This window comes from Alosa alosa, chromosome 9, assembly GCF_017589495.1.
Source record: "Alosa alosa isolate M-15738 ecotype Scorff River chromosome 9, AALO_Geno_1.1, whole genome shotgun sequence".
NCBI lineage: Eukaryota > Metazoa > Chordata > Actinopteri > Clupeiformes > Clupeidae > Alosa > Alosa alosa.
The window spans coordinates 19,801,737-19,827,959 of NC_063197.1; the positions used below are offsets into that span (position 1 = coordinate 19,801,737).

Here is a 26,223-nt window from a genome sequence, read left to right on the forward strand (position 1 = left end):
TTTCAAGTAATTTCAGATAAGATTGTAGGTTTATTTATTGTGGAATGCCTATAAATTGTCCACATCTGTATATTACATTAAATACATGATCCCTTTCTCGTGATGTGTGTATGTATTCTCTGTGTATGTGTCTGCTCCTTTTCTGGCAAAGGTACCTACAGTATATGCAAACTGTGACAGGACAAACTGCAACAAAGAGGAAAGTGGAGAAGAGGAGAGGCATTATCCTTATGATCTTACAGTTCACCCTAGACAATGCCTAGACAATGTATTGAATATGTCAAACTGTCAGTCAGGAACCTATAATCACAAGGCAAATGTATTGAAAAAAAGTTATAGCCTAGACAATGTATTGAATATGTCAAACTGTCAGTCAGGAACCTATAATCACTAATTACAAGGCAAATATCAACATACCTGTTATGTTACGTAACCTAATGCTGTAACCATCAGTCCTAAAAAATGCATACATTAAAATACAAAATATGAGCAACTGTATTCACATACAGTTACAATTTAAAATTGGTGGTATTCAGGACACAGTTACACTGATACATTTAAGGGATTACATTTTAAATCATCATACTGTAAAATGTAGGTCAAGGCTTTTTGAACTCAACCAGCCCTATGTATCTCTCAGCTGGATCCTTACTTCCCTCTGTGTTTATATATTGATAGCCTAAATGAAAAACCTCTCAAGTAATGTAGAATGTAAAATTAGTTTGTTATAGGCCAATAGGGCCTATATCCAGCCAGCATGTTTTAGGCCAATTATAGGTTCTCATTTCTCATTTCTCGATCAAAGCATCTCTGTTGTGTCTTTGACTTAATGTCATTAAGAGTTTCATAGCACATAGGTTTATATATCAATCAATCCTTACGGTAAAGCAGGTTTTGGGTTGTTGTTGACACTGTGGGTCACAAGTTCACATAACCTCACATAACTGTTTCATCCACTGCTAATAAAATACAATACAATGTTGATGTAATCCAAAGTATTCAAAATATATTATAATCTTAATTACAAATTTAACCTGATTGTTCTTTAAATATATTAGGCCTACATTCTTCCCTTAATGATGTCATCACTCAGTTGTGTTTTGAAATGTGATCTTGACAGAAATCACTGTAAATGATGTCATAGTGCATTTAGAGTAATAATTTTTAAAAAAATGTGTGCATCTCCTCTGATTTATCTACACATTAGTTAACATTAATGAAATAAATTGTTAACCTGACATATGTTCTTTAATTAGCCATATATGAAATTATTTCAGCTTCTGAAGGCAGTGAGCTGTCTGAATCTGTATGGCCAAGCTTAGATTGAGTCATTGATCACATTATGCATTATGTTGTTTATTACAATATACATTATTACATTGGGATGTTTTATTATATTTTTGGAACATTATGCTATTGTTGGTGTAAAAAAAAACAATAAACAAAATACACTGCAATATGTGGCGAAAAGTAGCCTATTCATTTGAACAGTTGATGTTGCTTTCACCTTGTCACGGCATGTCACCTTCTTCATTAGTCCAATGGAGGAGTCCATTGACAAAGTGAAATCATACAAATACGGAACTTGTTGTGCGTCTTTAAATGTCACCGATCACTGCTGTAGCTGTTAGCCGGTTAACCAATATTCCGTTAACTATATGCAGTTGTAACGCGTCAGAGTTGATGCATGTCGGCCTCTGTTGGTGTGCCCAACTTCAGAATGTTCCCCCAACAATTCCTGGCGCAAAGGGGGTGTTATATGGGAACAGAGACAATAGTGGGAAGTGGTCCAATGGGCGGAGGATTGTATTTCTCCACGCGCATCAGCCGTCGCAAAATATCATCGTGGTCCCTTGGCCAGCTGTATATGTGGGTGTTCTGAAGCCATCTGGGTACGTGCCACTGCAAAAGACAAATTTCCTCTGTCAAACATGATTGGTTAAGCAAGCTGAAACAGGTTGAAAATGCACAGCAGCGAACACGTGGTATAGTTAGAGGGATGGTGACAAAGTGAGAATAGCTGAAACCATTCAAGTGCATGTGAAGCGCAGATATGAAACCAGACGAGAGAATTAGACAATACAGAACAGGAGACATTGTCCATGACCATGATGAAAATTACCCAATGATGATCAACAGTCTTCCCCTCTCCTGAGCTTCACTATGGGTTGTGATATGTTGAAGGCTGTGATATGTTGCATGTCATTTGTAGGTATTTGCTGCATATAATTGTTCTTGAGACTTCACTGTTATGTAACTTGGACCTGAATACACTGAACACCAAGTCCTCCCCTCATGCGACATGCCCACGCCCAACTACAATGAAATGTTCAAGTTCGTCACTGTTGGAAAGTTTGAACTATGGTTCTGAGTGAGGAGGACTTTTGGGAGCTCAGGGGGTTCAACACATTGGGCTCTATCTTGGCGATCTAAAATGCATGGTCAGTGGCGAATAGCTTAAATAACCTTGCAGACTACATTTTTGGATTATTCTACATTGGACTGCTGCCATTAGAGCTGCAGCCAGCCAGAAGCAGATGGGCTCCCCCTATTAAGTCAGGTTCTGCTCAAGGTTTCTTCCTGAAATATGGGAAATTTGACTGGCTTGTAGGGGGTAAAGGGTTAAGGCTGCCAGTCTTTCAGTCATTGTGTTCTTTTAACGTTTGAATATAAAGTAATTTAATCACAACACATACTAAGATCATTCTAAGGCAACCCGCTTAGAGTCCAAATCACGGGGCCTAAGCATTTGTTAGCAAAGCCTAGGTATATATATATATATGTTGATGATTGGATCATGAACGGCTAAATGTTCTTGATAATGACTGACTTTGCTCTATTATTGTGTTACATGCTTCAAATGTAAAGCACTTTGAGCTGCATTTTGTGTATGAAATGTGCTATACAAATAAAGCGTATTATTATACAAATAAAGCTTATTATACATACATTTAGGGGTGTGTCCAGTCCACATTCAGGGTGGTTTTGTTAGCAAACGTTGGGCGCTTGGTGCAAAAAGGTTCTTATGTTTCTTAATCAGTCATGGGTGTGTTTTGGGCGTAACATACTTTAAACCAGTGTTTCTCAAACTTTTTCAGACCAAGGACCACTTAACCAATGAAAAAAAACCTCACGGACCACCTAGCTAAAAAAAAAAAGAAGAGTAGACGTACTTCAACAGTATATTACACAATAGGCCTCACCTTGCTTATTGTGTCAGAGGATTCAAATGATTTAAACTGGCGTAGCATACATAGGCATGTTGCAGAACTGTTTGAATTTACATACAAGTTGGTTCAATATTGCAAACAACTCATCTATATTATATTTTACCACGTCTGCTTGCGGACCACTTGGGATAGCTTGCGGTCACTAGTGGTCCCCGGACCACACTTTGAGAAACACTGCTTTAAACCAATGAAAATGGCCAAAAACCAATGAAAATCTGTCATTCTCTTTAACAGGAAGCAGTGCAACTTCAAACAGCGCATTGGTATTTTGATAGTCTGTGGCACATTTGAAGGAATCTGCTTGCACGCGAGACCGCATGGAAGAGGTATTCCACTAAACCATGCTTTACTAAAACATAGCAGTATAGCCTACTGTACACGCATCTGCACTCGTCTATTATTTGAACTCATTGGCAAAGTGACACTAACTTCACCATGGTCTCATAATCAACGACAAAACAGTATACTCAGTTAATCACTTTCACTATTGACTGACAAAGGGTTACCATCGAAAACATATCCTGAAAAAAGCAACACTTACCCCAATAATGTTCGAATGACTGAATAAAAATCCTAAGGCTATTTATCTGAAGTTGTTTGGGACTGCTTGTAAGGACTGCTTACATCTCGTGACAGTGCGTCTCAAGCTGTGCTTTAGATGTACCTTTCGCTATAGACCAGGCTTTTCTTGGTCAGTGGTGTAATAATGTTTAGAGGGTGTAAGATAGCGATTTTTGGATCATGCACCAGACCACTAACCTGACCCTAGCCAGATGAATTTCGTTCCGCTTAGCTCCGCCTAGCTTCACTCACATCCATCTGGGACCTCTTCCATTGAGAGTGATTTCTGCAACCGATTTTATGGTACAGCCAATCAGGACGCAGGGCGGGAGTTTCATAGATTCATAGTGACATACTGTAGTGTAGAAGCGACTGTGTGACTGTTATCAACGTCACGGGTTGGCTTTGATGTGAGTGGTTGAAGTAGCATGTCAATAGATGACGGACAAGTGGCTTATTCAATCATATGCAAGCATTTTTTTATTAGGCCCAGCCTTCTGAAGCAACACTTCAATGGATCGGTTCCAGATGGATGAGTGGCGCTAGGCGGAGCGAAATTCATCTGGCTAGGGTCAGGTTACCAGACCACACCTTCTGCCACACTCCTCGACGCAAGGCTTAATAAAAGTGAAGTGCATGGCAAAAAAATTGAGTGTAAGATAGGAATAAGCTTTACGTGGGATAAGAATAAGCTTTGCACCCCATTTCTGATCATCAAGATAGAACCGTTAAACTTTTACAGGTCATGTGTATAAAGCAGTGGTCCCCAAACTTTTTCTTCCGAGGGCCAGCTTACTATGCCTGGCTGTAAGAGAGGGCCAGAGACTCGGAGTATATCAGAAACCATAAATAGCTTAGTGCTGTGAACAACAGCAGTCTACCTTAGTTGAATATTCCATTATATTTAATCTATAGGCTATTGCAATTTAATACCATTGTTAGCTGTGTTTATATTGCCATCATGCCATATCAGTGTAAAATGTAACTCAAATTAAATAATACTAATAAAAAGACTTTTGCATTCCCAAAAGTATTAGCAGGTAGTCCCAAAAGTATATTTCATTAAAAATGTGTGAACTCTGAACTCTGAAAATGTAAAGTTCTCAAACTATGAGAATTTTATGAAGTGCTGAAGTGGTCTGAAATGACCACCATTCTAACTTTCACTCACCTGAACTTGTATACATTGTATTAACATTTGAACAAATGATTATCCCAGAAAGTCCCAGAAATATGACTTGAATATAAGTTAGTTAGTTAGTTATTAACAATTCATTTATAAACTTTTAGAATACTTTGAGCACTGATGCAGTCAGCATAGGCCTCTTACATTGTTTGCAGATAGGCCTACATTTCATTCCGTTTTTGATGGCAAACGTGAAACAGCGCCAAAACAACCACCAGTGGACAAAAATAGTATTACATGTGTACTGTTAAGACTCGCCATAGAGAATGAATGGGGGAAATTGCGGAGGTTATAGTTTGACAATGTCGTGCTCCCGTGCGGGCCGGTTGCTATATACCACGGACATGTTTTGGGGGGCCACCCAAAATGAGGTGGCGGGCCGTAGTTTGGGGACCACTGGTATAAAGTAACAAATATTTTCTCAAGGGCTGGTAAAGGCATGCAGCGAGGAGTAGCCTATGTTTAACACAGTCTGAACACAAACTAGATGTACCGTAGCGGTACAAACTATGACCGCCAATCAGTCCTGCACATTCTCACAGCAGAAATAAATCACACTTTTGTATGTGAGTGTGTACATGTTTGTGTTTGCTTCTGTGTGTATGCGTGCTTCTGTGCAGGGGCGGAGCTTGAGGGGGTGCGGGGGTGCGGCATGCCCCCGGCCCGGGACCCGCAGGGCCCCGGTGCGAGGGCGCCCCTCCCCAGTGGCGGAACAAGTCAGAGCCGGGCCGAGGGCGGGGCACATGACCGGGCCCTTTATTAAACTCATCATAACATAATTTTACAACATAGCCATGCCCGCAACAGCGGGTCTAGCGTCAGCGCCACAGAGAGTAACTATGTAATTTTGAAGTCATCGAACGTACATGAAGTGTAACCAAGAGAACAACAACAAAAACATTAGGCTAAATGACCCCTAATAATAAAACAACAATAATATGCAGCACTATTTGAAGGGCTTACGACGAGCCTTAGCTCCCGCGAACTTCGTCCCACGATGCTCTGTGTATGTCCATTTTCTTTGCTCTCTCATTCTCTATGGACAACATGGCAAGTCCACTGTCTCTCCTGTCCCACTGTGTTCCTCAAGTGGTTTTTAATTATCTTTAACTTGGAGAATGAGCGCTCAGAGGATGCAACGGTGACGGGAAGAGTCAAAAATAAAATTAGGGCGGTGCAAATCTCACTGAATGCAGAAGTTACTGCATTGGCGAAGCGAGGGGGTGGCTTCAGGCGCTCAAGCACCGAATCTCTTTTCAAAAGCCCTGAATCTATTTTTGTATATGTTTTCAATTTCCAACGATTCTAATTTCTAATTTAACTTCCCCTCGGTTTCTCTATAAATTCTACAAAATGTAGCCTACTATTACTGAGCAAATAGCCTATTACTTTCAAAGCCCAATATTGACAGATAATCTGATTTCCCACACGATGAGTTTAGGCAATGCCAGAGCCGAGATGTAGCGGTTTACGTCATAAACCTGGCAGGCAGGACCAGAGCGGCGCAGTCAGTTTAAACAGCAAGCCGGTAAGAAAAACTATTGTCAAGACATTAGGCAATTTGGCTACTGTACCCCGGAATACAAAAATAAACTTCAGAAAGACAGAAAGTTTGTTGTACTGTATTCTGTAGTCTGTATTCTGTAGTCTCAATGACCGAATCAGTAGATATAGGCCTACCTGTTGTCAGTTGAGTTCGTTCAATTCATTTATTGTAGGCTAGCCTAGGCAAATATGAAACGGAGATGTAACGTGGCTAACGTGGCTTGAACTTGCATGTTTCGTGCATTTTAGGGCAAAAAATACCATGGGATTGATGTGTTCCCCATTTGAGGAACGTAATCAATTGCGGACGTGCACAGACAGCTCAGACACAGAGCGCATATAGGCCTAGGTTAGGCTACTTTCACTTTCTAGAGCGCATTCATTAGGCTACGTACAAGATGCTTCATACCAAAACAACGATCAAACATTATCAAATGTATCATGACGTGTTGTCACAAAGACTTACTCCAATTAGAAAATCGAAACCAAAATCATGTAAGTGAAAAGTGTTCTCTCATTGACGCCTGTAGGAGACAATATCCTTTATCCAATTTTGTAAATTTGCACAAAGTTCAATAGGAGAGTTAAAATAAAGCCAGTCATACAGCAGAACATTTTATTCAATATTTTACACCTACTAAATCATCAAAGTAAGTTTCAAAACTTTTCACCAACCGTGAGTCATAACCTGGCAACCTATAAGCCTAATACGTCCCACTCTGATGAAAATGATTGAAAAGAAACCATTTGCATGATCTTAGCTCCTCCGGCCTTGTGCCGTGGGAGAGGCCCGTCCCACCTTACCCGGAGGTGGGGGAGGGTTCTGTGTGTGTGTGTGTGTGCATATGTGTTCCCTTGTGAATGTGTGTGTGTGTGTCAGTTTATGAGTGTGTGTGTGTGCCAGTCCTGCCTTTTCTATCAGCAATACATTTCAACATCCTCAACTTTATCACCATCCAGCTGGGTGGGATGTTTTTCCAGTTTATGAGTGTATAAATGTGTCTTTGGTTTATGAGTGTGTGAGAGAGCTTGTCTGTCATCTACAGTACAGGACGCCAGGAGAGCAAGTTATGGGCTAAGTTGATGCAGCCTCTTCAAACAAACATACCACAAAAATGTGCAGTGGTTCAATATGAAAACACATCTATGTAAGGTGCACAAACTGAGCACACATAAGATAAAATAAAAGGTAAAAAAATCCTGTTGATGTAGATTCATAAACAATCACGTGAATATCAATATGCAAACAGCAAGAATGAAGCTCACCTTTTTAGCTCCTGGAAACAGAATAGGTATGAACCTGAAATTTTTGCAGCCATTCTGAATGAATTCATTCTGAAGCTATGAAAACAAAAACAATACAGAAACCAGTAAGTAGTAGTGGTAATAGAAAAACTACACTGGGTCTGCTCTGCAAGGTATTTTTAATAATTAGGAAAGTTACTCAAAGTATATACTATATTTGACAAATTAGTATGTTAATTAAAATACAAATGTTGCAAATACACGTTTAGCGGAGACCACGTGGAAAGCCTATAATATGAGGAAGAGTGTATTATACTCCACCTGCTTATGAATGTAAACAGTGTTTAAGGTCTCATCGTCCTCTGTGTAGGCTGTTGTGCTGGTCACCGTCTCGTAGTACTTCGGACTGATGACAAAAATAATCAAGTAGTCTTTCTAAATGACATCAAGACAGAAAGGTAGCTGGGATTAGTCATTAGAGAGATAAAGTCCAAAGTCTACACACAAACAAGGCTCCATGCTGTACCCAAGTCATCAAGACATATCTCATTGCATGGGATCAAGCAGTACTGTTATATCACAGGATTACTGTATGCTTTTATAAAATTACATGCCCACTATTTTCCTTTTATACTTGAGCTGCTTGTGACTAAAATTCTACACTGTCAGAATAATGAGAGTATGTGTTATATGTGTACTAGAAGAGCTGAGAAGAACTATGGCACGATTCAACACTGGTGATAGTGATGACTGATTAACACTTTCAATCCTGATACTGATAGCTTCCTGTCAAACAGAGAATTAGACTGAAAAAAGGGAAAGTGACCTTCTTGACGGCAAGATTTGACATATTTTATGCAACCAACAAACATACTTTCTCATGTTATTGTTGGCGCAAAAATGCACCTTCTGTTTGAGTGGTATTAAGTTAACTAGGCCTACTTGTCAGTTTACGGTTAACTAGTTAGTTAGTTAACCTGTTCGTTTTGTTCGTGATCATGTGTTTTAACATTAGTGTGACAGGACGTCAAGAGCTAGTTTTGCAAATCTGCTGTTTAATTTGTACACACAAAAAAGAGTAAAACATTTCAAACTAAAATAACTGATGAAATGTCAGTTCTGCTTAAATCTCCTCTGAAGGAATCTGTTCTCACTGCTAGTTTTCACATGAGGCTGGCACAATAATGAAGCCCAATATCTTTAACCTGATGGGTAAATTAGTAGCCAAATTAGTAGTGCAGCGATTTCTGTCTTTTAGACAAATTGTATATAAACCACATGACAGTGCTTGCGCAAAGTAAAAGGTATATTGACTACACCCATTTATAAACTGTAGTTTATTTACTATCACTTTATTGTGCCACAGCACATTTTATCGGCATCAAGCTATCCGTGGCATGCATGAAATTACTTGATTGTGTTGAGTGCCCACAAGGTGCCCATTAGCCCAATGAATCAGAATCAGTTTGAAAGAATGAAGAAAATAAATGCATTTCCATGTATAGCACTCCCCGCCCCATGTATTAACCTCACAGCTGAAGAAATGCTGCTAATGTATAACTTAATAAGCATGAAATGACAGTACTAGCCTTCACTTTCTTCACATCACTCTTTCTTTCCAGTTCCCATTCCATTTGGCAAGAAATATATTGTCTTTATTCTTCCAGAATAGATGTCATCTCAGTTAAGCCCTCTCTAGACTTCAGGTTTTTGTATATTTTAGAGGCTTACATACATCAAATTATTTTCTGATGTGATGTGCTTTGTTACTGCATATAGTACACTAAAACACGACAAGCTTGCTAACAAGGCATATTGTACAGTATGTCTGTTATCTGTTGTTATTAACAGCCTACAGCACAGATACATTTACATTTATTCATTTAGCAGACACTGTTGTCCAAAGTGACTTACATATGTCAACCATATTACAAGGAAATACATTGTCCCCAGAGCAACTTGGGGTTAAGTGCCTCGCTCAAGGGCAAAACGGTGGATTCAGCAGATTCAGAGTGACAGATGGCCACACAGTAAAATGGATAGTGTGATAATTGCTCATCTATCAGAAAAAAAAATATTTTGGTGTGTAGGGATGGCTGTAAAGCCTTTTCATGTAGATTTTTGCTCCTTGTAAAACATGGTTGTCAGTAAAATCAGTGTTGTCTGTAATCAGCTAGAAACTGTAGGCTGATAACACCGTTTTCAGGTTCACGGTTTCAGTCAGGGTTAAAACAGATCAGACATAGTAGTACTTCTATAGTCACAAACTTGTTTAGATGCTTTTAAAGCTTCCAATCATATAGGTTGGACCACTTGATATATCACTTTTCTTTGCTAGCACTATTCACTATTGTAAAATATTCCGTATGTGTTTAGGGTTAATGTCATGTTTGACTCAAGAGTCTGATGATGGACACCATTTTGCGTGACGATGTGTCCGATTGTGTCTGACATTGTGTCCTCTGATTCATGGTCAGATGAAATCTGCAACTGCCTAACTTTTCCAAAACAGTCTCAAGCATTAGCAACGTCATGCTCTGCCACTCTGTCTTTAGCTGACACCATCTTTAAAGGAGATGTTAAACTCGACACTGCAGACACAAGTGTGAAGTTTGTCAGACAAACGGTTTGAGAAATATTTGAAGAACAGACAGACAAACGTTCCTGTATATCATAGATAGATGTTGAGCCTAAACTTAGAAGTGTGTCCACCAGAGGCGAACATTCATGGCGAACTTGTTTTCTTTTGCATTTTTAGATTTGACTGTTTTTGTGTAAACAAATCAGTAACAATTCAAAGTTGTTCAAAGTCAAATCATGTTCTTTCTAGTAAAGAGGCCATTTAAAGAAGCCTTGAGACACAGTGCTTTGTTTTACCTCACTGATGTAACGCTCCATGAAGTCTATCTTGTTGATGCTTCTGAACTGCTGCTCAAACATGTCAATCTGTAGAAGATCACAGAAACACATCAGATTTTACATGTAATTACAGAGGGTTTAGGACACAAATACAAACTAAAACACAACAACAAAATCAGTTGATACTACAAATTCAAAAAGTCAGAAGAATTGCACCATTCTTGTATAGTATACTAAAGGGATGCCTGTTCACTTTAGTGTATTGCAGGTATGATGTGCAACACTACGTGTTGAATGGGTCTAATATATTCACAGATTTGAAGCAGATGACATGACTAATGGTTTAATTCAATTTAATATGTGGTATTGTGTTGTATAGTAAACAAAAGCAGTTTATAGGTTTTGGTCTCACATGTGTGTAGAAGCCATTGTGCCTAAGCAGTGCCACAAAATTGATGACCTCCTTCACATGTTCGTCATTATCCGTCTCATATGTGACAAACACCTTTCCTATATTTGTCAAGGAGATGTTAAACAAACAAACAAACAAGCAAACAAGACACAACAAAACAAATATGAGAAAATAAATCAACTCGAGTCAATCTGTGCAACAAAACATACTTCATATACTTAAGTCATGATGATGGAATATCGAGCTATCTAATCATTTATCAGCCATGACTCTGAAGGTTTTAAAGTCCCTTTCTAACCAAATACAGACAGACTAAACCTTTAATGTACAGTATATGCTGTACTATGTTCTGGAACAGGGTCTATGGTCTTAATTACCACACATATGCCTTGGACTCTGTAATGTAAATAGATCTACACGTGCATTATTGAGTTCTAATTGTTTGATGTAGAATTGCATACACACTTTGTTCAAAGGAGAGTTGTGCTGTGTCCGACTTTGGTCCAGGGTTCACAGGACTGTGGTCTCTGCAAAGACATCAGAAGCAGACAATGTTGTAATCAAGGTAAGCTACAATGCCTGGGTGGCACATATGTGGTTACAGATGTGTGTAAAATAATAATGTCAATTACAAAACACATTTCAAGCAAAACAGCTCACAGCATGTTCAATAAATAAATGCAGCTGTTAAAACATAGACAAAAGAGCAAAGGGGAAAAGTAAGTTACATATTGCCAAGAAAAGAGGAAGTCCTGAACATGAAATTACCTGTGAATGCTGTTTCTGTGTAAAGGTCCAATCGGATTAGGGCCTGAGAGAGAGAGAGAGAGAGAGAGAGAGAGAGAGAGAGAGAGAGAGAGAGAAAAGGGAGGGGTACAAGTTACAGTACATACAGTAAGTGTTCCTGTAATTAGGTTGTGGTTCTTCATTGAAGTTTAGTGGAAGTTTTACATGAAGCTGTTCACCAGGCGAACTGGTTGAAGAAATTCGTTTTATAATAAAGACTTTGTTTGCACTCTCTCAATATTAGCTAGTTTGTGGATCTTCCCTGTGAGATGAATCTTCTCTAAAATGGCCATGCTACACCCCTCAATCAAGCTTCATGAACCAAGTTTATTTCAGTATCTTTGCCTAAACCTGCTGTCTAACAGACTGACAGACTAAACCCAAAGGAAAACATAACTTCCAAGTTGGAGGTAATTATGAGCTATGCTTACAAAAAGCATGAGAACATGACATTTGACCCTAGCGTATCCGTGTCCTGCTGAATGTATTCTTGTTGTCACACATTGCTCCATCTTCAACTCTAACCTATGTACTGTATGATGCGATAATTCGGGTGCAAAATGTCAAATAGAGACATCTCAGGAAGAGGCCTGAAAAGGTGAACTTGAATTGGATACCATCATGTGCTTAGGCTTGCTGCCAGAAAAACCTCTTGTAGTGTGAAATCACTAAGTAAGGGAAAGATGCCAATCTTTGCATCAAAGCAACTTACTCAAACAAACTATGGAACACCCTGCCTCTGTACATCAAGCAGGCGAGTTCAGTAAATATTTTTAAAAAAGATCTGAAAACATACCTGTACAGGAAAGCTTTTAGTTAACTCATCTTATCCTGTAGACTACTTTTTCAGATTATTCTACATCTGCTGCTATTGGAGGGCGCAGCCAGCCAGAAGCAGATGGGCTCCCCCTATTAAGTCAGGTTCTGCTCAAGGTTTCTTCCTGGAATATGGGAGTTTTTCCTTGCCACAGTTGCCATATGGCGTGCTTGTGGGGGGTAAGAGGGTTAAGGCTGCCAGTCTTATGACGTCATTTTCTATATTTTTGATATGTTGCTGAGTGGATCATAAACGGCCCCAGCAATGAAGAAAAGTGATTGATAATGACTGACTGACTATTATTGTGTTACATGCTTCAAATGTAAAGCACTTTGAGCTGCATTCTGTGTATGAAAGGTGCTATACAAATAAAGCTTATTATTATTATTATTAGTCTGCATTACACCGCAATGGCCTTAGGCATTGTTATGTAAGTAAAGAGTTACAGTAGACAATCTGGGGCTGTCATTTTCTGTTTTTGGATAAATACATACGGACAAAAATACCGGTCAAAAGTTTGGGGTCACTTAGAAATTTCCATTCCACTCCATTATAGAAAGAATACCAGCTGAGATCAGTTGCATTGTTTTTTTATTCAAGGCAGCAGTTTTCAGATTACATTATGTGTTTACATAATTGCAATTATAAGTGACCCCAAACTTTTGACCAGCAGTGTACATATATACATTGCATACATCATAGACACTACATACAGTCTTTTCCAAACATCCCACCACCAAGACACCTCAGTGATATATCGCACACAAAGCACAGTCTGTCAAATGCATATCTCCTTACCAGGCAAAAATGGTAATTAGTCTGTGTCATTTGTTGTTCTCCTCAATCTGAATCTGCTATGTGTAAAACAGTCAGCTGTTTATGGAAAATTCTAAAACTGATAGTCCCGGTCCTTGATTGTGATTGGCTGAATCACGTTTGATGCCGTTGTAAAATGCAGCATAAACATACACCTTGACCGCATTTCGTTCTATATTACTGCGCTACCATAACTTGATACAAAAGTTAAAGTAGCTGCTTCTCGACGTTGCTTGGCAACCATTCAGGTAGAGGAAATATATTTCTTGCCGGAAGAATGATTATCTATGAATAAATTGTTACATTTCTCGTTGCTGTGGCTTTACTGTATGAAACTTTGCCAGGTATTTATAGCAACAGTTTTAGAAAAGCAATAAGCCCCGAGAGGCCGTAGGTTACACTGATTTTACAACAGCTAAGGGGCATTGTTAGGCACGATGCGCTAGCGGAGTCTTAAATAGACAGGGGGTCTTGGGGGCGCTGTGGCACAACAGGCTACGGCTTGTTACGGGTCCAAGGGCCCACGGGGACCCAGGTTCGAATCCGACCTGCGGTCATGTCCTGGTCCCACCCCATCTCTCTCTCCCACTTACTTCCTGTCTCACTCTTCACTGTCCTATACAAATAAAGGCAAAAAAAGCACAAAAAATATACTTTAAAAAGAAAAAAAATAGACAGGGGGTCTGCATTCTGAAACAAACTTACAGGAGGGCAGGTAGGGTCTGGGGTTCCCAGGGGCCTGATGGGGTACTGGGTCTATCCTCAACACTTCCATGGGGCACTGGGCACAGCAGGCCATCCTCCACTGTGGGTGGGGATAAAGGTGGAAGTTTTGCAGTGCAGCTGGCATGGGGAGGGAGTGGAGAGAGCATGGCTGCTCCAGACCACTCTGGTCGGGGCTGCACCTCCCTGACAGGGGCAGGGAGCCGCAGTGGGGCCGGGAGAAGCTCATCTCTGACTGGTAATGGGAACAACTTCCAGAGATCATGAAGGAGGGCAGAGGTCCAGCTGAGTAGCCGTCCAATGAGCTGTCACAGACGGGCATTGGATGGTGCCAGACACCTTTGTGCGGGTTGAGGGTGCTCTGAGATTCCTCCGTCCGGCTCGGGAAAGGAGTTGGCTGGCTGTAGCCTGCTGGGAGTCCAAGCGGCCGCTGGTAGGGGACATAACTGGACGTTTCGCTGGAAATGGAAAGGTTGGAAACCGTGCACTGTGTCCTGGTAGGCTGCCTAGAGCCATCTGGGAATTTAAAGAGAGAGCTGTTAAAGTCTGACGATGGACTGCACTGTTTTGGCCGAGGGCTGCCCAAGGCACCGTCCATTGCGCCATCTTTGCTCAGAGTCTCATCATCCTCCTGGGGGTAGTTGACTGAGTGTGGCTGAGGACAGCAGCTGGAAAGATGGGAGACAAACTGTTAGTTTGTGGTGTTTTATATTTAAACAAGAAAAAAGAAAGAAAGAACACTGTATCTCTTGGAAGATATGCACATTTAGTAAACCACCTATGTGCAAAGATAACAGAATAGTGATCTCATGCAGGAAATGTATGTATTTGTGTATCACAGGCCATTCATACATAAAAAAACAACAACAATGTCATGATTTAAAACAAAAAATTCAAAGACTTCGGAATTATCTACAGATTTGTGCTGTAGCCTAACCAACATTTATTTAAATGGTTACACTTTAGTGTAAAAGAGCATAAGCCCCACACCACACCCCCTGCTCAATACACAACTGTGGGAAAAAGAAAAGTATTTACAAACTCAGAGAGAAACATACCACTCATGTGGGGAAATTCGGGGAAACACATTCACCCTTGTTACATTATCTGATATTTGAATGTCAAACCAAACAACAGTCGTAATACACTTACTCATCACAATTTCATGAGTCAGAGATAAATGGGTTGTAAGCTGTCTTTAAGAAAATGAAACCATCATCTATGCATGTTATCATTCAGTATGGGAGAGGAAGAGCAATTACATTAACAGTTGTAAGTTAAAATTTGAGTACCGTAGTAGCCTAAGTTGTAATGAAAGCACAAACTAATAAATCCACAAACTGGTCTTCAGAAGGTTGATGAAAAACTGTATAAATTATCATTTTAAAGTTTTAAGAATTCTATTCTCCTGTGAAAACAAGTAGGGCGGCTATTTTTCTGTCGGAAAAAAATGCGCAATGGTAGCAAAAATCAAGGTCAAAATGACAACCACAGAGTGAGTGACGCCAGAGAAAATTACCCAAATGAGCAGGGTAAACACTGTTGGGCAATGGGCAAAATATTTTTAAAACACAATGGCCAGAAAAGTGATGACTTAACTAACGGAAAACAGTCAAACTTTTCTCACTTGTCTTTGATTTGACATGTGTTTCGCACGGTAGGTAAGTGACTGAAGCGTCCTTTACTTGCCATATCTTCAATCAACATCACACAAGACGCGTAATATTGAGAGCTGCTTGTTTTCCTGTCAACGCGCACCAGATAACATCAGTAAGCGTCTGAGGGTGTTTGTCCTGTCTCTACTTTAGCCTACTTTGTTAAACATTTAAAAGGGTGGAAAAAACCTCCTCTCACAATGAACTACATAAGTCTGTAATTTATTAAAACTTGAATATGTAGGCTGTTTCACAGATGTTAAACAAGTGTAAATGTTGGCTTGACTGACAATTAAGTGCAAATGTTTGCTTAGCTTGTTCCGAGGTTCAAAGTAAATACCCCCCAGGTTATACGAGGTGTTGTATAATTATCAACTCAAATATCTTCCTCGCCATTGTATAGAAACTGACCTAAACACCATTCACCATGGAACAACCCAGTAGGTTACATTTTAAATGAAAATGGGCCAACGATTTCAAGCAATATCATGAGTTTGCTTCACATGTAAAGAAAATTAATGTGGTTAGGCTGCATTTAACCTACATAACACTTACATACCTCATTCTGTAACGTATAACTGTTCCACTGGCAGTCCAAACATGCCACAATAATCTTGAGTTCTGTGAATAATCCTTTGTTTCGTTCAGCGCACAGTTCATCCACCAATCGCTCGAGCTTCTGAACGTGTGCGCTGCTCTGACAGATAATTTACAGCCTAACTGTGGGAAGGGTTTGACTTCCGGTGAAGGTATGCCTACAGTAGGGTAGATTTTAGCTGTTGTCTATTTTCGAGAAGGCCCTATGCCTTCACAGCCCTTACCTTGCACCTCACCACAACATCAAAAGTAATGAGAAGGCACTTTTGTACTCAAAACAAAAAAGGCTTTGTACTCAAAATAAGGTAGTCTAGGTTATAGTGCCCTCCATTTTTTTTTATCGTGATAGGCTATAGGCTACCATTTAAACAATGGCACAATACTTTATTATTCAAATATCCATTGGATAGAATGACTTAAAAAGTGGGGTGGGTGAAACACAGACACACACACACACCACACATACAGTAGACTGAGTACAGTTGAGACACTTTTTGCCCACACAAAATCAAACAAAAAATAGATACTGAAAATAAGTGATTTTCCACACGACATTCCACATGCCATTTCCTTACCTTGTAGAGTTAAATATTATAAATCAATAATACCCATAAGTAGTTTATATTTTCCACAATTAGCTCATAAACATAAGGTGCATTTTTTGTCTTGACTGTGTCTCAACTGTACCCTATACAGTTGAGACACTTACCTGGTAGCCTACAGTTGAGACAACCATCTTTAATGATGTAGGCCTTGGAAAGTTGAATAAATAAAAACATAGCAATTGCAAAGTGTTTGTAGTTCAAATTCATTAATTTCATAGTGTCTTAGCGTTGGATAAAAGAAATACATCATGAACAAAATGTGACACAGGAACAGATATGGCGAACAGTAGCCTACAAATGGAATGTTCAAGTAATAACACAATCCAATGTGTCTCAATTGTCCCCCGCTGACCACCTCACACATTTCTCTAGATTTTGCAACGACCTTACATGACACAATGCCATAAAATGTGCCAGTTTTTAGGACACAGAATAATGTTTGTAATGATACCAGTTACGTTTAACAGTAACATAAGTGTAAATATAGCTGCAAGCAGCAATGAGGGGGCCAAGCAGTGAGATCAGCAGGCCAGATTTGCCATGTAAGTCAATGCCGTTGCATCAGACATATAGCCTTAAGCAGTCACAGCAAGTTCCATGCCATACAACCAAAGATTGGCTGAGTTACAAGGTCAAGTTTCACATCAAAACATAACTGATTTTGTGGGGCTGAACCAGGGCTGAGTGTCGCCGCCCCCTCCCCAGCCAGCCCACCACCAAGAATCACCGCCCCTGCCCATCCCACCCCGTCCCACCCTTGCACGCACACATTAGAATGAACTAGATGGAACTTGCTGTCATCAGTTTCACATCAAAAATAAAAGATTGACTGAGATATGATCACACTTGCTGTGATTTAAACACAGAGGTCAAAAATTGACGTCATAGGGTGTGTTGAACTCGGCTTGGCCCAAGGATTCCAATGATACCTCATTTTGCCATTCGAGTCAACAGGTCAAAAGTTACGTCCGTGAACACAAGTCCAACTTTGGCCTGTTGGTGGCGCTAGAGCTTTGAGGTGCCGCATGAAACTTGGTGAAATGAATTATTGGACTGTCCCCAATTAGTGTGCCAAATTGTATAACTTTTTACCAGACGGTTCTATGGGCTGCCATTGACTTCCATTGCAAAATAATGCGCATCAGCAACTACTGGCCAAAATGCATTTTTGTCCATTACGGAGCCCCCTAGAGGTCAAATGTCACCAAATTTCTTGAGCGTCCTCCCGATGTGGTCTGAGGTACTTGTACTAAGTTTGGTTTTGATACATGAAAGCGTTGCTGAGATATGAAATCACTTCCTGTTTGGCGGCTTCGCCACAAATTTTTATTGGCTGGTACAGGCCAAAGCTTCTGTCAATTGTTCCAGAAAGCAATGCACTCATCAGGCATGGTCTGAAGATGGTCTCTGCCAATTTTGGTGAGGAACAGATGAAATTTGTGACCTGCCAAAACTTTTTGTGTTTTGATTTAATCCAATATGGCGGCCGAATCAATTACGATGACATCACAAGTTGGCTTGGGTCGGCCTAAGGACCTTCAACAGTAGTAACAGACACCACTAATGGGTATTAATTCTAAGCACAACTGCTGCTACAGGCCAAAAGGCATGTTTCTTAATTACAGCGCCCCCTAGAGGTCAAAGGTCACCAGATTTCTTGAGCGTCCCCCTGATTGGGTCCTGAGTCCATGGACTAAGTTTGGTTATGATAGATGAATGGGTTGCTGAGATATGAGCTCACTTCCTGTTTGGCGGCTTCGCCGCAAATTTCGATTGGCTGTTACGCGCGAACGGTTTTAGTTCCGAAGACGAAAAGGAATAACTTTTGTGCGGCTTGGTCTGAAGAGCATGTGTGTCAAGTTTGGTGACGATCGGACAAAATTTGTGACCTGTGAAGTTTTAGTTTCACTTTCACTAAAATCCAATATGGCGGAAAATCCATCATGGCGGAAAATGACGTCATAGGGTGCGTTGAACTCGGCTTGGTCCAAGGATTCCAACGGTACCTCATTTTTCAAAATTGGATCAACAGGTCAAAAGTTACGTGCGTGAACGCACGTCCAACTTTGGCCTGTTGGTGGCGCTAGAGCCCTCGAGGAGCCGACATGAAACTTGGTGAAATTAATCATGGGACTGTCCCCAATCGGTGTGCCAAATTTCACAACTTTTTACCAGACGGTTCTATGGGCTGCCATAGACTCCCATGGCGGAAGAAAGATGTTAAATAATAATAATAATAATAGTAAGAAATCATAGAAACACAATGGGGCTTCGCAGCTTCGCTGCTTGGCCCCCAATTAGCTATTCATTGTCGAAGGTGCATGGTGAAGTGAAATTCTTGCTTTGGAAAAAAAAACATTTGCCGATATCCTTGGATGGGAGATTAGCCTAGAAATCTAGACGCGCCCCTAGCGGCAGCCAGGGCTAGTCTAGCAACTCTCCGTTGGCTTGTGAGCTCCAGAAATCGAAACTTAATCAGGACATTGAAATCGTGTATAGAGTCGTTTGGTCGGCTTAACATAATGATTGATGGCAGAGTTGTAGCGGTTTGGCTTGAATTCCCTGCTACTTGAAAACAAATATCCTATTAAGGCCCTATTATGCAGAGGGAATTTGAAAGACAACTGATTATCCCGCCCCTCGGACTGAGCACTGCGAATGGTGAGTGCCCAGACCCTACATTTTAATGTGGGTCTGGCTCGCCAGGCTAATGGGAGATACCTGTGTCGTTCAAATTGTCCATGATCAAAGAGGACACTAATACGCATGTGCATAGCAAAAATCACAACTTGGGCTTGCTGCGCAAGCAAGATATTTAAGGTGTCTCAACTGTACACGTCTCAACTGTACTCAGTCTACCCTACATATGTGGTGTTCGGGTTTACTGGACCCGAGTGTAATAGATGCTACCTTGTGTCCTCCTCCTAACTGGGCCTGCTGTGTGTGTGTGTGCGTGATTGTTATCTTCCTGCACCTGCTACAGGGGTAAACGGCAAATATGAAGCAGGCTACATGATGTCTTCATGACAAAAATATTTACACATTACACTGTAGGACCACTGTTTCAGAATATATTCTTCGGTTGTCCACCAGAGGCCCCTATTGGGAATACCCTGAGACCTCCAGAGGACCTACCAGTAATAACCTCCAATGTTAACTTGACCCTGGAGACTATCGGTAGTCATGTGTTGCCTGAATCATGGACCCTGATGTGACCATAGGATGTGACTTGCATGCATGCCCTCCTCTGGTCTCAGTAGGCTACTGCAGTGTTTTTCAACCACTGTGCCGGGGCACACTAGTGTGCCGTGAGAGATCATCAGGTGTGCCGCAGAAAATTACCCAAATGTCACTCACTGGTCCAGAAAAGCAACCGTTGCATCAAAGAATTTATAACCACATGCTCTCATTGATTGTATGATTGCACTATTTGTGGTATGCAGGCATTGAACAACGGGGGAATATATTTATTTTATTCTAAAAGTTTTCTCTCTTCAAAAACATACCATTCAGGCCTACAACTCCCACTTTCTCTCATAAAACAAAATGCCCAAAACCAGGGCCCAGTTCCCCAAAAGCATCTTAAGCCTAAGAGCGTCGTAAAGTCCCTCTTACGAACGTCTTAGGATTTGACGACTGTTTCCCAAAACCATCGTAGCTTAAAGGGGTGATAGAATGATGATATAGGGTATTTTGTGCTGGTCCTTAAGGTCTCTGAATAGAGTGTGTAACATTGGTTGGGCTGAAAATGGCATATGTGCTGTTCTATGCGCCCTAATGCAAGCCTGGTTAAAAGCCCTAGAATGAAACGAGAGGTTTTCTTCCTTTTATGGTATGCTCATGAATATTTAGATGACCTGCGTGCTGATTGGTTGGTTTACAACGAGCGAAGCTCTGGAGCAAAGACGCAAACATGGCCGACAGCACCCACTGAAACAGCCATGGTGGAAATACTATGGAGACATAGGTGTTGAACAGCATATTTGAGCCTGAATCAGAGGAAGAATCTGAAATAGAGGAGTAACCAGTCGCCCATAGATTGGAAATGACTACTTCAGAGTGGTAAGTTTTGTCATTTACTTGAGTTTGCCACACGTAGCCCAGTTAGCTAGCTAGCTGTAATACTCGCACGTTAGTGTCGTAGACTAAGCTAAACATTGTATTAGGTTCGTTTTTAGCATTGTAAGCAACAGAAGTTAGAAGCTAGCTGAAATGTTTGTAGCCCGTCGTGGGCAGTTCAGGCTATGCTGTAGTGAAATGAGTGCTGCTTGCAAGGAAAGTACTCGTTTTAGTGATCTATATTCTCCTGGTGAATAGGTCATCTGATTAGGAGTTACATACATTATTGTAGTGGTAATATGCGATCTTACAACAGGACGTCCAGTTAGCTGGGCAGGAGCTCTGTGCAGTTCGTAGGCTATTATGGCTGAAGTGAAACGAGTAGCCTACTGCTCGCCTCAATGAAAATATTACGTTTGTGTCAGTAGGTCTAATGTACTCGTGTAACTACTATCCTGTTGATTAAGTCATCCGATTATCGAGATTTTTACGTTCTTTCCATGTAGTAATGTATGATCTTACAACGGGACGTCCAGTTAGCTGGGCAGGAGCTCTGTGCAGTTTGTAGCCTATGGCTGAAGTGAAACGAGGTCAACGAAAATATTACTAGGCCAATTTGTGTCAATTCAAAAACACTTATTTATCCCCAAGGGGCAATTTACATAGTAGGCTACAATGGAGTAGAGTACAATAATAAAAAAATCCTATAAATATCACTGTTTAAAATACAGGAGGTACAGTCAGTGTAATGTAATCTGCTACTTTGTGCTACCTGCTCATTCAAAATTACGAAATAACAGCAGGGAAATTATATTTGTTTTTACAGGTTATTAAAAGAATGACCCAGGTTCCTGAGGAGCTGACCTGAATGACCCATCATGGCCTCAATCCGTTGTACCTCTATATTCTTTGCAAAATGCAATGAATATTTACAGAACTGACCATGGCCGTTTGAGAATCAGAGGAATGGAAAGGTGATTTTAACCAATACACATTCATTATTGGTTCAGCATATTGCAAAAACACAGTTTGATCAACACCACAAAATGATAAACTTTTTTTTTTTTTTTTTTTTTTTTTTTTTCAACAATCGTCCAGTGATACTCTGATGTAAAATATTACAAAATAAATAGTAAAAAAAAAAAAGCTTTTCCACCCTGTTCTCGTTGCAGGCAATGAAGTGACTTGGCCTACAGGTCTTTTGTGAGCAGGAGCTGGGGTTTCCTTAGAAGAAGCGTCCGTGTCATGATCCCCTTGTTTGTGGTGCTACGCATATGGAGGGAGCTTCCAGATACTTCAGGGCAGTACTTTGGATTCAGACCCCTTTTCGACTGAACCGTGACACATGTTCAGCAACAGCATCCTCCATGGAAGGTCTGTCAAGCTGAGCACACAAGTCCTGGGGCACAGGAATCCGCTGGACGGCATCCCAATAAGGAAGAGGGTCTTTGATGATCTCGAAGAGGACTTATATACTGGATACTGTAATACAGTGCATTGTAGGCTGTATACTGTACAATAAACAAATTGTATGGCCCTGAACATTGTGCTTTGTTTACAGTACTGATGATTATTTTGACACCAGAAGCATCAGGTCTAAGACAGCCTGTTGTGTGTGAATCGATAAGTTATTTTTAGTGCCTATACTGTTGCACATTTTGATTTGTTGTTTGTAATAAAAACATTTTATTAAACTTACAAATTGTTTGGCAAGTCTGTACATAGTTTCTCCTTGGCTGTCTTCTGTTGTGGGGACTCAGCATTCTCATTGAAGTGCATGGCTGCTAGATAAAACCTAAACCAAACAACAGAAATGTTGTAACACAAGTGAAAGTCACTTTTGCATGCACACACCAAGTTGTTAACTCACAGCAAAAGCATTTGCTAATATTCTAAGCCCCGCAAGATGCCACACTTGGAGCATCTGTTTGGCATGCTGCCATTCTTGTAATGTTCTAAAATAAGAACGTGCAAATAAATCCATTGTATCTAGACAACACGGTTTTCAACATATCGACTAGATATAATTTGAATTGATAACGTGAAGTTGTTTCCACTTCTGACGTCAAAAACGTATGTGTTATATGGGTATGGGTTATATTACAGCTTAGCAACCAAACTATCGTGTTACTCAGCTTCAGTTGGCTATCTTGCTGAGAACATAACCTGTCAGAGATCTCGACAAACATGCATAGTAAAATGTAGGTTAACATAACACAGGTTTTATCCGAATGACACACAGGAAAATTAAATAGCCTTGCCAATGAACTAAATCACACATTCTACTTGCTAGATACACGTTAGCATGCCTAATAACTGCTTAGCGACAAAATAATACTTACAGCATGCGGTTGTGATGACCTTACGGTCGGAACAACCCCTCGTTTCAGTAACAGCAGCTTAGCAATCCTGCTTAACTGTACAAGGTTTTGAAAACTGCCTTCGGTGAAATGTTTTGCAAATTAATAACGGAGTGTCGAACTTTGCAGGGATCTTCTGGTAGAAAAACATTATCCATGCCCCTCGAACTTTTGAATCCTTGAGAAGACTATGGAAAGTCTCAGCTTTCTTTGTAGCCTAAGTTTCAGCCTGGAACACTGCATTTACGACAGTGGCTCATTTTCGATATCCTTGAAGAACTGTCTGCTTTATAATTCCTGTGGAAGTAAACGAGCAGGCAGCTAAACTAGTGTTTGTCTCATCTTCGCTCTCCATTGACGTTCCTGGGCTCAGAGCACCAGTGGGCTGGTCTGTATGTAAGTTTTGAGGCGTGACAAATGTACAGGCCAGGGCCCACTTCCCCGATAACGACGGAGACACGCTCTTAAGAGGGTTTTCTACGATTCATCTTACGATCGTTCGTTTGGTTTTTCCGACTGTTTCCCGAACATGCTCGTGTCCACGTTAATAGTTCTGAAATATCCTCTGATTTGACGGTGATGTCAGGTGACTGCACGTCACAGCTATTCACCCCTTGCAGACACGTGACTTAAGTCACGTGACGGCTCCATGCTGGACGGCAAAAAGATGGGAGACGGACGGCAAATTACATTGTCATAAAGATTATGATGAACTGAACACCATTACTATAACATCTTTGTAGTTCAATGTATTGCTGTTTGGGGTCTGATAGTCAAAGAAGATGCCAGTGGTGTTGTTAGATGAAATGGGTCATGATCGCAAATGTAAAGTTATTAAAACTGGTGGTAACAGCAAGGGGAGATAACGTTACGTTAGGCTACTGTAATTAACATTATGGTAAATGAACACCCATAAGTATTTCTGGACTAAAATATTGCAAAGCGATTTGGTTACTTTATTTGTCTTGCTTTTATCAGTTGTAACATAGTCAAAACGTTAAGAATGTCATATCAGAACATGAAATAATAACTAGCTGCCACACTTAGAAGCTAGCTATTCTAGCTATCGTAACACCCCCAATTATCACCACTTTTGTTCAGAAATTCTAAAACAACGATGTTTTTTAACACTTCAAAATAACATTTACTAAATGAACCTTACATTTTTCAGTAGCCATAGTTGTGTAGATTTGAACAAAATCTGGTTTGGTTCTTAACGGGAGCATTTACTGCCTGAAATATCCTATTTTGTTTACCACGCTCGGAGTTATAGTGCTGGCCTGATGGGTCGCCTATTTACACCGTTTCAACGGCACATGGACGGTTAGACCGATAATTCTCGTCGTGAAATTAAAATTCCACTGGAGCTCCAAGCGGTTGTGTACACGCAGCCTTACAACACTGTTTACAGCTCCTCGAGTCACGGTAAAATGTCATTTTTGGTACATAGCTAATTTAGATACACCTATGTTGTGCGTGGTTGCGTTTCTATAGGAGTCCGCTGTCTTGGTTTGTATAGAAATGGATATTAAGTGACACATACACGCAAGACGGTGGAAATACGGGACCGGTGGAAATAGGGGGAGTTACGATAACGTTTATCGTAGCTCATAGTGCTAGGGCTAATGTAACTCGTCAGTTTGTACGTTGCCCAGCGAATAAACTTACTTCTTACATGTCTTAAGTTAAAGAATTGAAAGAAATAGGAAATTAAAAAAAAACTTGAACGGTATTATCTGTTTACATTCAGATCTTGCCAAAGACTTTGCCTAAGTGCTATCTGCCGTCCTGTTCAGAGTCTATGGTTGCTATAGCAACCGCTGCTGTGCTTCATACACTGAGGAGATAAGCATGCAATTGTGGTTGAAATACTCCCGAAACACAAAGAAAACAAACCAAAATATATCTATGCAAGAACACGGGATGTTGTTGTATTTCAAACAATAAGCCAACAGTCGTGGAAGGGCATTACTACGGTTAAATCTCACTATAATCTCCTAGCTGTGGGATATGTCCCATTACAACCCATTGATTTGATTCGTGTTCTTGCCGTCCACTAGGCTATTTTGCTGTGGCGCGAACAAAACGTGACGTCACTTGCAAGGGGTGAATAGGCCTACCATTTAAACTTCGGATCTACACATTAAATTCACATCAATACGAAAATAGAAACACTTTGACATCTGCATATAAGCATCCCAAGTAGGTTATATACCACACAGAGACATAAATAATTGTAATTATTTTAAGATTAGATTGTTGCACCATGCAATAATTTTTCGCGGTGCCACTTAAGAACACGTTTGAAGATAAGAAAGAAGTCGAGTAAGAAAGAGAGGAAATGTGTAGGCTTAGATTTTGATGCAGTAGGCTACAGACTAAACCACATGTTGCTTTCTCTGCTTTTTACCTCATAGGCCTAATAAAATATTCACTTGGCAAAGATAATGTCAAACTATTCTGGCAACGTCTCGTTTCATAACTTGATTGCATTTTTGTCCGCTTTTCATCACATTATTATGACCATTAAATGTAGGCTATTTTGCACGCTAAAATCTGATTCATCACAGGTAAACACAATAAAGAATGGGAACGTAAAATTGGATTATGTATTCTAAGTTTTAATTCCTCTGTATGTCCTGTTGGTGACCTCAGTGAGAAGTACTGTTAAGACGCTCTTATAGCCGGTAACGAGTACTCTGGAGCACTCGTAGATCTATGAGTGTTTTCACGATGCTCTTAAGCTACGATGGTTTCGGGAAACAGT

General features: G+C 40.4%; 1 protein-coding gene and 1 long non-coding RNA gene across 4 annotated transcripts; one reads left to right on the forward strand and one right to left on the reverse strand.

The window, feature by feature from the left end:
• traf3ip2l (TRAF3 interacting protein 2-like) lies at positions 1-24,008 on the reverse strand. Of its 3 annotated transcripts, XR_007194668.1 has the most exons (11): positions 23,439-24,008; positions 22,796-22,891; positions 14,163-14,848; positions 11,807-11,849; positions 11,504-11,565; positions 11,039-11,136; positions 10,645-10,713; positions 8,089-8,202; positions 7,789-7,863; positions 418-1,902; positions 1-186 (listed from the first exon to the last, which is right to left on the reverse strand). XR_007194668.1 is itself a non-coding variant. In XM_048253338.1 (10 exons), the coding sequence occupies exons 1-10, from the start codon at positions 23,441-23,443 to the stop codon at positions 1,756-1,758; spliced, it is 1,395 nt and encodes a 464-aa protein (XP_048109295.1). In that variant the 5' UTR covers positions 23,444-24,008; the 3' UTR covers positions 1-1,755. The 3 variants fall into 3 exon arrangements, 2 of the variants coding, with proteins under 2 accessions (XP_048109295.1, XP_048109296.1); XM_048253338.1 differs by having other exon boundaries at positions 1-1,902; XM_048253339.1 differs by lacking the exons at positions 22,796-22,891; positions 23,439-24,008 and adding an exon at positions 16,395-17,366 and having other exon boundaries at positions 1-1,902.
• On the forward strand, positions 20,915-22,794 carry LOC125301074. Its single transcript, XR_007194669.1, has 3 exons — positions 20,915-21,099; positions 21,923-22,070; positions 22,269-22,794. It is a non-coding gene; the product is annotated as an uncharacterized LOC125301074 (long non-coding RNA).
• Positions 24,009-26,223: the final 2,215 nt, after the last annotated feature.